Here is a 17,244-nt window from a genome sequence, read left to right as displayed (position 1 = left end):
TTTTTATCTATACTAATATATAAATCTATAGTGGTTTTGTACGGATGTTCCGTTATAACTACTGAACCATGCATCCGATTGACTTGAAACTTGGTATCCATGTAGAAAATATATGTACTTAATGGACAGGATAATTTGGACTCCCTAATAATAATGACAATAAACAATAATGCTAATTTTAAATAATTTTAAATTTTAAATGCAATTAATTTTTAAAACTTATATCTGGAGATGGGTGGTACATTTACGTTGAAGACGTCTATGGGCTCCAGTAACCACTTCACACCAGGAGGGCTGTGAGCTCGTCCACCCATCTAAGCTACAAAAAAAAATGCCCAGCGAAGCAGGCGAGTACGGCTAGTTACTTATATGGTTAATTCAGTGGTAAATCTATATTATTATATTAACTAGCGGACCCTACAGACGTTGTCCTGCAAAAGTTCATTGCAGCTGTTTAGTTGTAGTATAGATACCTAGGTGAATACCTAGAAAAATTACTGCAGTGCCATCTGTCGGGCTGATTTGTTAATCTAAGCCATCCAGGGTGCCACCCAAACACATACAAAAAAAATCATCAAAATTATAATTTCAATTAATTATAGTCGAATTTACCGGGCGACCATAATAAATAATAAAAATTGCTTGGTTCCTTTTCGCATTGCACCACAATAGAGTGTTTTTCCGGTACAATTATAACGTTGGTAGTCACTTCAGTTCTTACCCATTTAATTACTGGGGCCTCGGGTCGACCTTTCATTTCGTAATGGCGAGAGATTTCCCTAGCTTTCATGATACAGTCTAAAACTATTTGAGTAGTTCAACAGTATTTTTTGGCACGACTGCTACCTACCAGCAAAGTTTCCCTAGACGAGTGTCGCTGCAAATTTTATTTGCTATCCAATAAATAAAATTAATTGGTCGTCTGAAAAGTCGGTTTACGGACGATAGTTTTACGTGATGACGTCATCAGCAGAACTATTCGAACTTTTAGCTCTGACGTCACGCGAGAACAGAGACAAATGTGTCACAAGCCAACGCTTGGGCCGATTGTGCCTCTCGCTTGCACGGTCAGGCTCGGACGGAACGTGACACTTTTTCGTGCGTGCAGCCGATGGTTATCGATTTATAAGACGTTATCACGTAGGTATATCACGCCGGATTTTCTCAGCGGGTCGCGATTCCGATCCGGTAGTAGGTTCATTTTCGAAGTAGCCGCTCGTGAGTTTGATGGATCTCCTCCGGAGGCGCTCGGGCAGCTGTTAGCAAATCCCACCCCTCCTGGCTGAGCCTTTGCTCGCCCATCCCTCCTGGTGAAACTAGATAGGCCTCAGGGCCACCAGTAATCCTACAATCATAAAAAAACGACAATATCTAGTTTCATAGTTTTTCATTGATTTCCCCCTAATCTCTTGGACGAGATCTTGCACTTTACACAAGCCCGGTGAACTCTTAACATAGGCTGGACCATATACTGTGGCAAACGAAGTCGGGCCCTAAGAAATGTTGTAACACAAAGTTAACCTATTGCTAGAATTTTACACTGTGCACTACTTTTAAATTGTGACATTTATATTAACAAAAAGCAATTTACAATTTGATGTTTCGTCATTTGGGCCTTTATTTTCGCAGGTAAAACTTGAATTGTTACGTTGTTGACTAGATGACAAGGATTTATTTCGCTTGTCACATCAGATATAGTTTTTTTTTTTTATATGCATACCAACGAGCTCTGGTATCTATAGACATAAAGCCAGTCCTAGACCTATTTGCTGGTAGCCTAAGGGATTATTTCAGCTATGCACTGACTGGTATTGATCTTTCGGGCCTCAACCTGACGAAGTTACTGAGTCTCTTGCAAGAGCAGTGCTTTGTTCAATCTACCACCGGATCGGAAAAGCGAGTAGGCAGCGGCTTGGCTCTGCCCCTGGCATTGGTGAAGTCCATGGGCGACGGTAACCACTCACCATCAGGTGGGCCGTATGCTCGTCTGCCTACAAGGGCAATAAAATAATAATAAAAAAAGTGTCGCTGAGAAGATCCGGCGAGCAACTTAGTGGGCTAGGGTTGTTACGGACCGCGCTTTCACGCAAGCACCGGACGCGCAGCCGGACGTATGGTCCGGCGCCGGATTGATACTTACTCGTCACGAACTCCACGTCTCTCTCCACCTACAATTTTTTTTTTTATTGCTTAGATGGCTGGACTAGCTCACAGCCCACCTGGTGTTAAGTGGTTACTGGGGCCCATAGACATCTACAACGTAAATGCGCCTCGCACCTTGAGATATAACTTCTAAGGTCTCAAGTATAGTTACAACGGCTGCCCCACCCTTCAAGAGCTAAAGATTGTCGGCTTGAAGCATCAAAGTACCGCCAACGCACGACAGGTGGCGCTGATGCAGCTCTAACGACCTGATGCTCTTTTAATTCCGCGATCACCTGCGGAATCGAAGGGACTGCCGACAGCGAAGTGGCCAAACAAATGTGCGCGTCGCGAGGCCATTATGAATATTAAATTTCACCCCTGCTCTCGTGTAGTGAGGGGACATCGATTCTAAGTGTCGATCGTTTTAAACCGACTTCGAAAAAAGGAGGGTTCTTTGGGTGGGTGGTTATTATTACTTCTTATTACGTCTTATTCTTCAAATAAAGTCTGGCCTACCTCTAGCGATATTTAAAAAAAAAATTGCATAGATGGGTGGATGAGCTCACAGCCAACCTGACGTTAAGTGGTTACTGGAGCCCATAGACATCTACGACGTAAATGCGCCACCCACCTTGACATATAAGTTCTAAGGTCTCAGTATAGTTATAACGGCTGCCGCACCCTTCAAACCGAAACGCATTACTGTTTCACGGCAGAAATAGGCAGGGTGGTGGTACCTACCCGTGCGGACTCACAAGAGGTCCTACCACCAGTAAATTCCAGTACATTGAGTAGCTTGGTTGTTTGTTGCACAAGTTGTTGGATATTTCCCGGAATCTATTAGATATTCCGGCGTCTTACTAAAAATATCAATGAGAGAAATCAACGTAGGTACTTCAGTGCGCCGCGTAGGACACCGGTGACCTACACGACAACTAAATTTACTGAACAAAACAATTCACTTGGTTTGAACTCATTCTTTTTCTAAAACATTATTTATTGCCCATTAACTTTGATACAAAGCAATCTGACATTTAGTCGTCGCTACCTTATTCCTCCGGAAATTTTAATACGAACAGCGAATAAAAATTGAAATTACATCTTTTTTATTATTTTTATTACCTACTAGCTGACCCGGCCGACTTCGTAGTGCCTCAATCGATAAATAAAAGACCTAAACTTTTGTATAAAATAAACTTAAAAGAAAACAAAAGAAATCCGTCCGACGGGGGACACATCAAAGGAAAAACAAAATTGTTTGATTTTGTATAATTCCGAGCATTTTCATATTTATCTACCTTTTAAACCTTCTCTGGACTACGACAAATAATTCAAGACCAAAATTAGCCAAATCGGTCCAGCCGTTCTCGAGTTTTAGCGAGACTAACGAACAGCAATTCATTTTTATATATATAGATAAAGAAGATTGCTATAGGTATTGGAATTGACCTTTTTGTCATGATGGATTAAAATCACAGATCTGATTGCGATTGGACTTAGAATGCTGACATTTTTATTACACAAACACTTTGATCGGCTTATATATATACGTAAGTTTGAAATAAAAAAAAATATTGGTCTTGTAGGCAGACGAGCACACGGCCCACCTGATGGTGAGTGGTTACCATCGCCCATGGACTACAGCAATGCCAGGAGCAGAGCCAAGCCGCTGCCTACCGCTTAATACTCTCCACAAGCCTCGTTTGAAGTAGGACATGCCATAGCGCTCGGGAAACACCGTGGAGGGGAGCTCATTCCATAGCCGGATGGTACGTGGCAAAAAAGATCTCTGGAAACGCACTGTGGATGACCGCAGTGGCTCCAGGTAGTACGGATGAACTCTACTCCGGTGGCGGGCGGTGCGATGGTAAAAACGAGATGACGGTATCATCTCGAACAATTCCTTAGAGCACTCTCCATGTAACATACAACAAATTTAAGGACACGAACTGACAAATCTGCATTCTAAGTCTATATATCGAAGGGTAAATCGTTATTTGGCTTAAGCGACATATCGCTAACACGCGACATTTATGTTTGTAATTAAAGATGCGTTTTATTTGGTATCAGCATCTATTCCGGACGGCCACCGCTCAGGTTTCGGCCACCACGTGTGATTTTTAGACTTCTTACTCGTTGAAACGTGGTGGCTCGAGTATTGCCGCAGTGGCTGTCGCGGAACGGGTGCTGGGATTGGTTCGGGGAAAATAACGAAGGCTTCAAGTATGGCGTTCACACGGTCCTCGTGGCTTGACCGGCGCAGGGCGTAGGAGCGAGTCTTTTCTTGTTCGGTTGGCGCTCTCCTCTTCTTCCGGAGAGGTCTTGACTCGTCGGCTCGCTGTCTCGAACTGAATTTGCAGCGAGGTAGGCCCCTTATTTATGGTCGCCCACACGCACTCGGCCAGCGCTATTATGAGTCCGAGCACGGTGGGCGTCTATTGTTCTCTCGGCCGCCTCGCTCGCCTATTGTTTTGCCTAGTCGCTCTATTAGTTGCCCGTATTGTGACTCGCTCCTGCGTTCCCACGCCAAATTAAAGACCACGAGGACCAATCTTTATTTTCAAACAAATATTTACAAATTTACTTATATCTATTTTCCTATTTTAACTATCTCTATTCACATTTATTATTTCACAACATATCCGTTTATTTGGATGTCTATTTATTTTCGCTGTTCTTGGCGAACATATCTCTATTTAACTATTTACGGACATTTCCCTATTATAACTATTTATTCTTCAACTTATTTTAACATACTATTCATTTATTTGTTACGGACATTTTTCTATTATTTTACAGCCAACCTATAACTATATTTTCTATCTACTTTTAAAACTATCTATGTCCGTCGTGAACAATATCTATTTAACTGCATTTATTTATGTCCGTCGCGAACATCCTCCCGCCGTGCAGCGTCGTTCACGTCGCTGCATCCTCCTTGGTGAGCGGCGGTCATCGTGGGCAGCACGATAATCTTCTTCGCCGGGCGTCGCAGGATACCGCCGGCGGTGCGCACGTCGACCACTCGAGTGATGCCGTCGGCCCCCGGGTAAACCTCCTGGATGATCCCACGTGGCCAGGTGTTCCGTGGGAGCGTTCCGTCTGCTATTATCACGACGTCGCCTATCTTCAGAGCGGGCCCGCGGCCGTGGGGCTCCCGCCGGTTCTGCAGGTCGGGCAGGTACTCCCGGAGCCAGCGACTCCAGAACACATCTGCCAGACGTTGAGCTGCGCGCCAGTGTGCGCGCCCTATGAGGTCGGCGTCGTCAAACTTGCCCGGCACGGGGACTCGCGCCGGGCCTCCCAACAGGAAGTGGTTCGGTGTCAGAGGGTCGGGATCGTCGGCGCTCACCGATACGTGAGTGAGAGGTCGGCTGTTCACGGTGAATTCTGCTTCAGCTAGCAGAGTATGAAATGTTTCGGGCGTCGGGTGCCTCGGCTGTTCCGTGGCCGAGAGCGCGGCCTTTACCGCCCGCACCATTCTCTCCCAGGCGCCGCCCATGAAAGGCGCGCCCGGTGGGATGAAGCGCCATTGGATAAGTCTTAAGCTCGCTTCATGCTCAGTCGCTTTGTCCATAGCTTGGCGCAGCTCCTTGTCGGCACCTCGTAAGTTGGTGCCGTTGTCGCTCCATATTTCCGTCGGGGCTCCCCGGCGCGCGATCATGCGTCGGAGTGCCATCACCGCTGAGTCCGTGCTGAGGCTCGCTGCCGGTTCTAAATGTACCGCACGCGTAGTGAGACATGTGAAGATGGCCACGTAGTGCTTCTGGGTGCTTCTGCCGGTGGTAACTTGATAGGGCCCGAAGTAATCGAGGCCCACGTATGTAAATGGTCGCCGATGGTGTGCCAGTCTGCTCGGTGGGTGATCGCCCGTGGCTGGACGCGGTGGTGTGTCCTTGCGGATACGACACGGAAGGCAGTTGTGGATTACGCTCCGTGTCACTGGGCGTAGGCGTAAGACCCAGTACGACTGTCGGCACTCGGCGATCGTAGCTTCGGTTCCGGCGTGGTGCATCTTTCTATGAATGAAGTCTATCATGAGTCTCGTTTCGCGTCGGGATCCGTCTAGCACGAGAGGCGAGGTGATGACGTCAGTTCCCTCTATGTTGCCGATGCGTCCGTTTATTCTCAATATCCCGTCCGTGTAAGTTACGGACAAGTTTCGCAGTCGGCTCGCTGGGGATACTTGTTTCCCTCGTTGGAGCGTCAAAATCTCTTCCTCGAAGGCCGCCCGCTGGCTCTGTTGCCAAATGAGTGTCTCGGCGCGTCGAAGCGTGTCGGCGTCTAAAGTCTTCCATTGAATGACTGCTTGCTCTGGCGTCCGCGGTGTGTTCAGCGGGGTCTTCGAAGTCGTCTTTTTTCTATTCTTCTCCCACGTCGGGTCCGAACGCGGGTTCCGTCTGGTCCTCTTGTAATGAGTGCGCTCGCGACTTCTGCGGCATAGGTCGACGAATTGCAGTATTCGCCCCGTTGTACGCAGGTACTTCTCCCACTTGGAGAAGCGTCTTGGGTCCGGGATCGCTTCGCCGAGGCTCTCTCTGCTCACGGCGAGCGTTGCACACTTCTCTTCGCCCGTCTCTTCTGCCCTTTTTGCAGTCCGTTGTACGGGCCAATCATCCGGATGCCGTCTTAGGTATTCCGGGCCTATGAACCAGCGGTGGTTTCTTTCAAAGCCGACGGGTAGTTCTCTAGTGGCGTCGTCGGCGACATTTTCCTTCGTGGGGACCCAGCGCCATTCCTCCACAGTGCTGTCCTCTTCTATCGCTGCAATGCGGTGAGCGACGAACGGTCGATACGACCTCGACCCCGTTCGTAGCCAGGTCAGTACGGTGGCGCTGTCTGTCCAGAACACTCTCGCGTCTGGTTTTCTGTCGTGTTCCTCTGTGACAGCCGCGGCCATGCGGCTGCCCATCACGGCAGCTTGTAGCTCGAGGCGCGGTATCGAGGTGAGTTTCAAGGGCGCGACTCGGGCTTTGGCGAGTACGAGGGAGGTCCTGATCTCCCCGTCGGGCATTTCGGCGCGCCAGTATAACGCGGCGGCGTAGGCGGACTCACTGGCGTCTACGTATGTGTGGAGCTGGAGGTTGGCGGCGTCTGAGTAGCCGGGATAGCAGCGCGGCACTGAGACGTCGCGCAGGCGTCTTAAGTGGTCGATCCACTCTCTCCACATCGCGCAGAGGTCTTCATCGAGGGGGGAGTCCCACGCCGCCCCTCGGCGCCACGTTTCTTGCAGGATCTTCTTCGCTCCGACAGTGACTGGTGATGCGATGCCTTGGGGATCGTAGACGGACATCATTATTCGCAGAGCCTGTCTCTTCGTAGGCGCGCTGCTCTCCAAGACTTCCTTTGGGATTCGCGCCATGTCCAGATTGAAGGCGAGGACGTCTTCAGCAGGTCTCCACACCAGGCCTAGTACTCGTTCTATTTCCGTTCCATCGGACAGCGTCACACTTGTAGGTGGGGCCTCGTCGGTGATGTGGCACCGTACCTCCTCGTTGTTCGAGGTCCATTTGCGTAACTCGAAATGGCCTTGCCGGTGTACTGCCCTCACCTCATTTGCGATCCTGATCGCGTCTTCGCTTGTCCGGTAACTTCCCAGGTAATCGTCCATATAGTGGTTGCGTACGATTGCGTCGGCGGCGTCCGGGTACTGCAGTCGGTACTTCTCCGCGTTGGCGTTCTTCACGTAGATGGCGGTCGCGGGTGAGCTTGTCGCGCCAAAGATTATAGATTTCATCCGGTACTCTGTAGGCTCCTGTGAAGGGTCCTCCCTCCACAAGTACCGGAGCGCGTCGCGGTCCTTGCTTCGGACGCCTATTTGCATGAACATCTCTGTGATGTCCGCTGAGACTGCGACGGCGTGCTGCCTGAAGCGCATCATCACTCCGGGCAGCGACTGCAGCAGGTCCGGGCCGGTGAGCAGGAAGTCGTTAAGGCTCTTCCCCCTGGTCTTCGCAGCGGCATCGTGCACGATGCGAATCTTGTCCGGCTTCATGGGATGTGTTACGCCGAAGTGTGGCAGGTACCAGGTTCGGTCCTTCGTCCCCGTTGACGGAGCTACTTCGGCGTATCCTTTCGCTACCAGTGCGTCCATTTGTTGCTTGTAGCGCTCTTTCAAATTTGGATCCTTCTCCAGTTTCTTCTCTACGGACGTCAGGCGATTCAGTGCGGCTTCAAAATTATTGGGCATCTTCAGGCCCTCCTCACGCCACAGCAGTGCGGTCTCGTAGCGGCCGTCGGGTCGCTGTTGAGTGGTCTCTCGCAGGATCTTCAGCGCGCGCTCGTCTGGGTCATTCTTCGGCGTCTTGGCGGCGACGGTGAGTCCCTCGATCGCGAAGTAGTGCCTGAGGGCTTCGTCCATGTTCGCGTCGGCCGTCGTCGCGTGTGCCACGAAGTTGACGCGCTGTCTCTTGCCTCCCGGGTGTGCTCCGTGCACGACCCACCCGAGCGGAGTACGAGACGCCACTGGTTGATCGCGTCGTCCCGTCCGCATCTCCTCCGTCACCAGCAGGTGCCAGTTGTCTTGGCCGATCAGTATCTTCGGCGAGGCGTAGCTCGTTTTGAAGTGATGGCGGAGGTCGGTGAGGTGATGGCACGACGCGAGGACTTCGACGTTCAGTCGCTGTGGTGTTAATTTTAAGCCGTTGACTGTCCGTAGATTCAGTTCTTGCGGTTCCCCCGTGCGTCCGCATAGCTTCAGCGGGACGCGTCGTGAGCGTGTTGCGTCTATCTTATTGTCGCCGATGGCAGTGATGAAGAGGGGTTCGATCGGTCCTTTGGCGCCCACTCGTCTCGCGAAGTCTTCGTCAATCAGCGAGATCGTTGACCCGTCGTCCAGCAGGGCCCATGTATCTGTTTCTCCCGCCGGTCCGATAACAGTAATTGGCGCCATCTTTAGGTAGGCTGTCGCACTCCTTGCGGCCCACGTCGAAGTGACCGCCTCTTCTTTTTCCTTCGGTTTCTGCCATGCTGGCTTCTTATGCAGCAGCTCGTGGTGCGTGCGTTCACAGCTGTCGACGCCGCACTTCTTCTTTTTGCATACGTGTCCCCGGGACCGGAACCGTAGGCACCGGAAACACAAATTCTCGCGCTTCGCCGTATCCCAGCGCTCGCTGACGGCTGCTCTCTTGAATTCGGGACAATCTTGTGGGATGTGCCCCGGCTTCTGACATGCTGCGCATTTCCTCTCTTCCTTCGCTTGCGTGGTGTGCGTCCTCTGAGGCATGTTCACCATCTTCCGCCGACCGCTGGTGTTCTCCACTCTCGTCTCTGGCTCCGGCTGTGCGTATGGGCTGCACAGGTCCGCCTCGCGTTGCAGGAAGCGCGACAGCTTGACGAGGTCCGGTTCTCCCGCCGGTTGAGTCGCTGAGAATTCGAACCAGCGGTGGCGTAGAGTGGACGGCAGCTTCTCTGATGTGATGTTGGTGAGCTCCGGGTTGTACATATAATGTACGCGGTCGAGGGCCCTCAGAGCGGCGACGACGTTGTTCACCTTATTCGCGAATACGCAGATGTCCCTCGGTGTGTCCGTGCAGCGTGGCAGCGCGCGCAGTCGTTCCAGCTCCGTTGCGGCGATTGCTTCTGGACGTCCGAAGCGCGATTCTAGAGTCCGCATGATCTCGGCGGGCTCGGTGTAATGCAGCAACAAGTTTTCGACCGCTTCTCTTGCTCTTCCTCTCAACGTACGCCGAAGTCTCGCAGTGTTCTCTGCGGCGCTGAAGCTGTCCGCTGATTCGGCGTAGGCGACCTTGAAGGAGAGCCATTCTTGATGCGATCCACTGTACACTGGAAGCTCCCCGTAGTACCGATGCGATGGTCCGGGCCTGGCTTGGCGGGCGGCCGTCGCGATGGCAGCTGCTAGTTCGGCGATGTCGCTCTTCGGTGCGACAGGTACGGCAATCGGTGCCGCGGCAGGGGCCGGTAGCTTCAGCTGTTCTGTTGGTGCGGGAAGTTCCAGTTGCGGTTGCTCGATGGTGGCTGGTGATCCGTGTGTTGGCTGCATTACTGTTTCTTCGACTCCCTGTAGCGCGATCGATCGTTGCTGACTGAGCCATGTATCGATGCGCTGTGATTGCTCGTTCTCGTCCTCCGTGAGTGTTGTGCGCGCATCTTCCTCCTCTTCAACGAGCGCTTCGGCTTCTAATGTTGAGATGCGGGCGGCGGCGAGCTCTGCTTGGAGTCGGGCTTGTTCTTCCTTGGCGCGGAGATGCTCTTCTTTGAGGCGCGCCATAAGCAACAGCCGTTGTGACTGTTGACTCGACTTTCTTGAAGATCCTCGTACTGGTGGCGCCATCCCGTCGCGGAGTGTGGAGCCTTCTTCTGTCGTCGAGATTTTGGCAGCGGCGTCCGTGATGTGGGACCCGTGTACTATTGAATTGGCCGTGAGCGCTGACTCTTTTCTGTTCTGGCTCGCGGATACGACGCTCTCCGTTGCTGCGTCGCCTGAAGTTGTTGCCGGTGTCGCGGTGCTGGGAGGTCTGACCACTTGACGACAGACCCCGCTGTTCGGTCCCGTTGGCGACGCCGGCGAGTATTGCGTAGGCAATATTTGGCGGGAGGGGGGCATCGCTTGTGAGCCCCGCGGCACTCCCGGACACTTTTCCACTTGGGAGGAGGGTACCGCCATCGGTGGCGGTCCCTGCGTCACTCCCGAACGCGGCGCGGTTGACTGGGAGGAGGTTGCCGCCAACGGTGGCGGTCCCTGCGTCACTCCCGAACGCGGCGCGGCCGTCACAGCTCGTTGCTGTGCGTCTTGTACAGTTGAGCCCGAGACAGCTTCGTTGCCGGGCCGGTCAAGGCGTGACGACCTCATCTTCTCGGACCGTGTGAGCACCATTTCTTCAATCTTCAATCTTCAATTTTCTTCGATCTTCCTCAAATGAATCCGGCTCTCGAAGGACCAATATTCCGGACGGCCACCGCTCAGGTTTCGGCCACCACGTGTGATTTTTAGACTTCTTACTCGTTGAAACGTGGTGGCTCGAGTATTGCCGCAGTGGCTGTCGCGGAACGGGTGCTGGGATTGGTTCGAGGAAAATAACGAAGGCTTCAAGTATGGCGTTCACACGGTCCTCGTGGCTTGACCGGCGCAGGGCGTAGGAGCGAGTCTTTTCTTGTTCGGTTGGCGCTCTCCTCTTCTTCCGGAGAGGTCTTGACTCGTCGGCTCGCTGTCTCGAACTGAATTTGCAGTCGGAGGGTCGTCGTATCCCTTTGCAGGGGCACGGAGCGGGCCTCGGGGAAACCCCTCTGCCCGGGCATGTAACTCCCTGCCTAATAAGACAGGGGTGATGCGCTGCTGGATGGACTATCAGGCAGGCGTGATGATGATAGTGGGGTCGGCTTCTTTCTTCGTCTCTTCACTCTTCTCTTCTTTTCTTCTTCTTCCTTTCTTCCTTTCTTCTTTTCTTCTTTCTTCCCTTCTTCCTGGGGCGGCTGCTGCTCTCCTCCATATATATATATATTTTTTTTTTTTTTTTTTTTTTTTTTTTTTTTTTTTTTTTTTTTTTATAATTTTTTTTTTGTTTTTTTTACAATTTTAACTTATCCTAGCTTAGCCTAAAGTACACCTAACTTAATCTAACTTATATCTAAGTGGCGGCAGCGCGCCGTTCCTGCACTCCGTGGAGTGCCGGGACAGCGCGCGCCGTCACACCTAAACTAATCCTAATCTAACTTAACCTAACATAACCTAACTAACCTAATATGGGGGAGAGAGCGAATCCGCACTCCACGCTACAGTCCTCTCCCCCTCTCCCCATCGTTGTACAATATTGATGGGGGGGAGGACTGTAGCGGGTAAGAACACCCCATCCCAAAAGGGGGTGGGGGGTGGGGTCAAAGCCCCTCGTGGAAATGAGGCTGCACCTACGGGGTGCAGCCGCGGTCCCCTTACGGGGGACCCGCCAAACGGGCAAGAGGCGTGGGACTAGAGGCTGGTGAAACTCAGCTCCGAGAGGGGCGCTCATAGGTCCTCCCCGGCCTCACAGCCGGCGAGGAGCTTTATCTCCGAACGATCGTCGGGGGTACCAATAGCTCCCGCGGCAACGCCGTACCATCCGGTGGTCTGGCGTGCAGCGGGGCTATGTTGTGGAGATGCTCATGGGGCCCGTTTTCGGCTCGCTCGTACATATTACGGGCGAGCCTAGTCACGAACTCCACGAGCGACTCCACCCCTAGGTCCCGGGCAATAACGTCATTTCTGACGTACTGCCCGGCCCCGACGATAATGCGGAGGGAAAGACTCTGCTGGGCCTGCAACCTAGATCGCTGGGACGGCGACAACAGGTGATACCAGGCCACAGCAGCGTATGTGAGGCGGGAACGGACGTATGTCTTGTAAATGGCGAGTCTGGTCCTGGTCGGAAGCCCGGACGCAAACACCGGCCGCAATAAGAACATGGCCGCGCGAGCCTGACCGATGACTCGGTTGACGTGCGCGACCATGCTCAAAGAGCGGTCGATGTCGCATCCGAGATACCGGACCGTGGTCCTGAACTCGACATTCACACCTCGGAGGCTGAGTTTCTTTGGGACGACTCTGATACGGACCGGACCGTAGAGTAAGGCCGCGGTCTTTCCCACATTGACCGCGACTCTCCAACGGTCCAGCCACTGGGGCAGTATGTCCAAAAGCCTCTGCATCCTCATGATGGCTGCAGAGGGGAACGGGGAGGACGAGAAGTAGGCCGAGTCGTCAGCGAACAAGGCCAACTTCACGTCCTCCTCCCACGCCCGAAGGTGACCCTCCAGGGTGGGGATGTCATTGGTGTAGAGGGCGTATAGGATAGGTGATAGGACACTACCCTGGGGAACCCCGGCCGTAATGGGACGCACGGAAGACCGTGCGCCCTCGACCGCGACAAAGAAGGTTCTGCCCTCCAGATACGACCCGAGCAGTCGCACGTGAGCGTGCGGTAGGCCCGCGTCCCGCAGCTTGTGGACCAGCCCCTCGTGCCACACACGGTCGAAGGCCTTCTCGATATCGAGAAGGACCGCGACCGTGTATTGGCCCGAGTTTCGCCGGTCCGCCAAGTGATGCAGGACACGGGTCAGTTGCAGAGTCGTCGAGTGGCCGCTTCTAAAGCCGAATTGCTCCGGCCTGAGGAGAATATACGGCGATATTCTCCTCAGGAGCAGCCGCTCGAACAACTTGCCCACGTGCGAGAGCAAGGTAATCGGTCGGTAACTGGAGGGCTTTCTCCTGTCCTTGCCGGGTTTGGGCAAGACGATAATCTTGCCCAGTTTCCAAGTTCCAGGGAAGTGTCCTACCCGGAGAATGGAATTAAACAATCGTGTCATTGCTGACACGATTGAGGGAGGGAGGTTTTGCAGGGGAATTTGCAGCGAGGTAGGCCCCTTATTTATGGTCGCCCACACGCACTCGGCCAGCGCTATTATGAGTCCGAGCACGGTGGGCGTCTATTGTTCTCTCGGCCGCCTCGCTCGCCTATTGTTTTGCCTAGTCGCTCTATTAGTTGCCCGTATTGTGACTCGCTCCTGCGTTCCCACGCCAAATTAAAGACCACGAGGACCAATCTTTATTTTCAAACAAATATTTACAAATTTACTTATATCTATTTTCCTATTTTAACTATCTCTATTCACATTTATTATTTCACAACATATCCGTTTATTTGGATGTCTATTTATTTTCGCTGTTCTTGGCGAACATATCTCTATTTAACTATTTACGGACATTTCCCTATTATAACTATTTATTCTTCAACTTATTTTAACATACTATTCATTTATTTGTTACGGACATTTTTCTATTATTTTACAGCCAACCTATAACTATATTTTCTATCTACTTTTAAAACTATCTATGTCCGTCGTGAACAATATCTATTTAACTGCATTTATTTATGTCCGTCGCGAACAGCATCAACAGTTCGATGTTTTTAATTGAACTTCTATTAAATTTACTCCATTCAAATAACCAAAGTTTTTTGTTTGTTATGAGATTGTTTGAGATTATATAATAAAACAAACAAACAAAATCAAACTACCCTCACTGCACAACATTGTATTAGTAAGTCGTCGTGGCCTAAAGGATAAGACGTCCGGTGCATTCGTGTTGAGCGATGCACCGGTGTGCGAATCTCGCAGGCGAGTACCAATTTTTCTAATGAAATACGTACTTGACAAATGTTCACGATTGACTTTCACGGTGAAGGAATAACATCGTGTAATAAAAAAAAAAAAATCCGCAAAATTATAATTTCCGTAATTACTGCTGGTAGGACCTCTTGTGAGTCCGCGCGGGTAGGTACCTTGCATATTTCTGCCGTGAGGCAGTAATGCGTTTTGATTTGAAGGGTGGGGCAGCCGTCTTGACTATAATTGAGACCTTAGAACTTATATCTCAATGTGGTTGCCGCATTTACGTTGTAGATGTCCATGGGCTCCAGTAACCACTTAACACCAGGTCGGCTGTGAGCTCGTCCAACCATCTAAGCAATAAAAATAAAATAAAATAAAAATATACTTATATCGACATTTCGATGCGGCGTTCGTCCCTATGACGCCTATATCTCGCGCCAATTCCTCGCGGCGGGGTTGCCAGTAATGAATAAACGAAATCTACTGTTTTCAGTTTAGAAATGGGCATGTGGTCAGATTGCGTGGCCCGGCTACGTCGAGAGCTCGTGGGCCTATTTCACGCTTCCCTTGCAGGGGCCCGGCGTGCGGTCGATGGGCACTCGAGCCGCATGCTGTTTGTTTAGATTCCGAGATTCGTTCGTTAAGTGTGCTATAGAGTTAATTTGAGATAATTATCTTTCACATTGTATTGGCCACATGATCGTTCTTGGGCGTTGACAATGCTAGGAGCTGTTCCACTGCGTTATTTTTTATTGCTTAGATGGGCGGACGAGCTCACAGCCCACCTAGTGTTGAGTTGTTACTGGAGCCCATAGACATCTACAACGTAAATGCCGCCACCCACCTTGAGATATGAGTTCTAAGGTCTAGTTACGACGGCTGCCCCGCCCTTCAAACCGAAACGCATTACTGCTTCACGGCAGAAATAGGCAGGGTGGTGGTACCTACCCAAGAGGTCCTACCACCAGTAAGCTACCAGAGTCAGACGGTTTGTCGCAAAAATGACCTCTAATGACGAAAAAGAAATGAATCTTGTACTAGAAGTGGAGATGAACTCGAATAATTGTATATGCACCTCGACAGTGACCCTGACTTTACTGGCCTTCGTGAGCGACGGTAACCACTGACCATCATCATCCCAAAAAAATAATGTACTATATAATATGCATTACATTGTTAGCTTTGTGACTAAGCCAGACTATTACAATCAAGAAATACTGTATCCTATTGGGAGTTTACGGCTCAAATTTAATACCTGGTCTAACATTAGCCCCTAGCAAGAGCAGCGCTTCGCAGAATTTACCACCGGGTCGGAATCGCGACCCTCTGAGAAGATCCGGCGGGAAACTCAGTGGCTTAAAGCTTATTCGTACGAGGAACTACAATTATAGCTTTCTTTTTTCCTTATCACCGTATAGACAGACGAACATACGGCCCACCTGATGGTGAGTGGTTACCGTCGCCCATGGACGTCAGCAATGCGAGGAGCAGAGCCAAGCCGCCGCCTACCGTTAAGTACTCTTCACAAGCCTCGTTTGAAGAAGGATATGTCATAGCGCTCGGGAAACACCGCGGAGGGGAGCTCATTTCAAAGCCGGATGGTACGTGGTAAAAAAGGTCTCTGGAAATGCACTGTGGATGACTGCAGTGGCTCCAGGCAGTATGGACAAACTCTATTCCGGTGGCGGTATCATCTCGAACAATTCCTCAGAGCACTCCGCATGGAACATACGGTACACAGAGGGAACCGAAGTCCCTCCGCAGACCCACTGCTTCCAAACGATCCGTGAGAATGGGATTATCGGCAATCCGAACGGATCTTTTTTCTTTTTCTTTTTGACTCCTCAAAGCCACGCAAAACCTAGTTACTATATAATCCTTAGAAGATATTTTAGCTTCTTTACAGAATGCGTAGTTTCTCGATCGAAACCAATTCCTGCATAGCTTTCGAGTAACAAAAGCACCCGCCAGAGGTCAGGGAACGTCGGAAGCCCAACAAAGCGCTTCCGCTCCATTGTACGAAATCGAACGTAAGGCCGTGTAAAGATTTGATTCACACTCGTTTTAATTAGCAGAGGTGATGCACCCGCAGCTTTCGTAAGACGCGTTACTGGTTTTTTTTGTTGCTTAGATGGGTGGACGAGCTCACAGCCCACCTGGTGTTAAGTGGTTAATGGAGCCCATAGACATCTACAACGTAAATGCGCCACCCACTTTGAGACGGCTGCCCCGCCCTTCAAACCGAAACGCATTACTGCTTCACGGCAGAACTAGGCAGGGCGGTGGTACCTACCCGTGCGAACTCACAAGAGGTCCTACCACCAGTAATATAGCTTTCGTGATTCGCGTTACTGGAATTAGCGTAAGCTCGTCACGTTACATTGACCTCTTTTTCTTTTATCTATTCGTAGTTAGCTTAAGGGCCTATTACAGCTATGCCCAGACCGGTAGATGAGCTCACAAGCTCAACCTGAAAGAATTTGCTAACACTAGCCCTAGCGAGAGCGGCGCTTCGCAGAATCTACCACCGGATCCGAAACGCGACCCAATGAGAAGATCCGGTGAGATATGGCACTCAGTGGGCTGTATCTGTGGGGTCATTTACTCGCCGAGTCCTTCGTCGCAAGCGATGGGTTCGACGAGAACGGTGACCGGTGCTTGTGGTACCTAAAAGCACCGTTAATGGATCGGGAGGACCCGTAATGACTTGTTTAGGGCGACGTCGACTGTTTACCATTCGGTCTACAGAATCAAGTTTTAATTTTATTTTATACAAAAGTTTAGGTCTTTTATTTAACGATTGAGGCACTACAAGGTCTGCCGGGTCAGCTAGTATGTATATAAAACTGGAAACAAAACGCTAAAAGATTATCATCAAAAATGTTTCAAACTCCTGTGCTAAGGTCGTGCCATAGATAAATCATATTTTTTTTACCGCGCCGAGGAGCTACCGTGCGCCCAGACATTTAAAAAAAAAAACACTAAACGATTTATGGC

The 17,244-nt window shown here is 50.7% G+C and overlaps 2 protein-coding genes across 2 annotated transcripts; both read right to left on the bottom strand.

Moving 5' to 3' along the window:
• Window positions 1–5,020: 5,020 nt before the first annotated feature.
• LOC149499931 (uncharacterized) lies at window positions 5,021–8,335 on the bottom strand. Its single transcript, XM_089738262.1, has one exon. It carries the CDS (start codon window positions 8,333–8,335, stop codon window positions 5,021–5,023), a length of 3,315 nt encoding a protein of 1,104 aa, XP_089594388.1.
• A 13-nt stretch (window positions 8,336–8,348) lies between these two features.
• Window positions 8,349–11,385, bottom strand: LOC149499930 (uncharacterized). Its single transcript, XM_089737947.1, is given in 2 exon segments — window positions 8,349–8,452; window positions 8,455–11,385. Coding segments are annotated over 2 exon segments (2,631 nt in total). The 5' UTR covers window positions 10,982–11,385.
• Between the last annotated feature and the right edge of the window lie 5,859 nt (window positions 11,386–17,244).

This window comes from Bombyx mandarina, chromosome 24 (genome assembly GCF_030267445.1).
Source record: "Bombyx mandarina strain Sakado chromosome 24, ASM3026744v2".
NCBI classification, from domain to species: Eukaryota; Metazoa; Arthropoda; class Insecta; order Lepidoptera; family Bombycidae; genus Bombyx; species Bombyx mandarina.
This window is presented reverse-complemented; position numbering and strand designations above follow the sequence as displayed.

Bases quoted from the DNA above. Each gene is read 5' to 3' on its own strand.
- LOC149499931 (XM_089738262.1), bottom strand. From the start codon at position 8,335: ATGCCCAATAATTTTGAAGCCGCACTGAATCGCCTGACGTCCGTAGAG.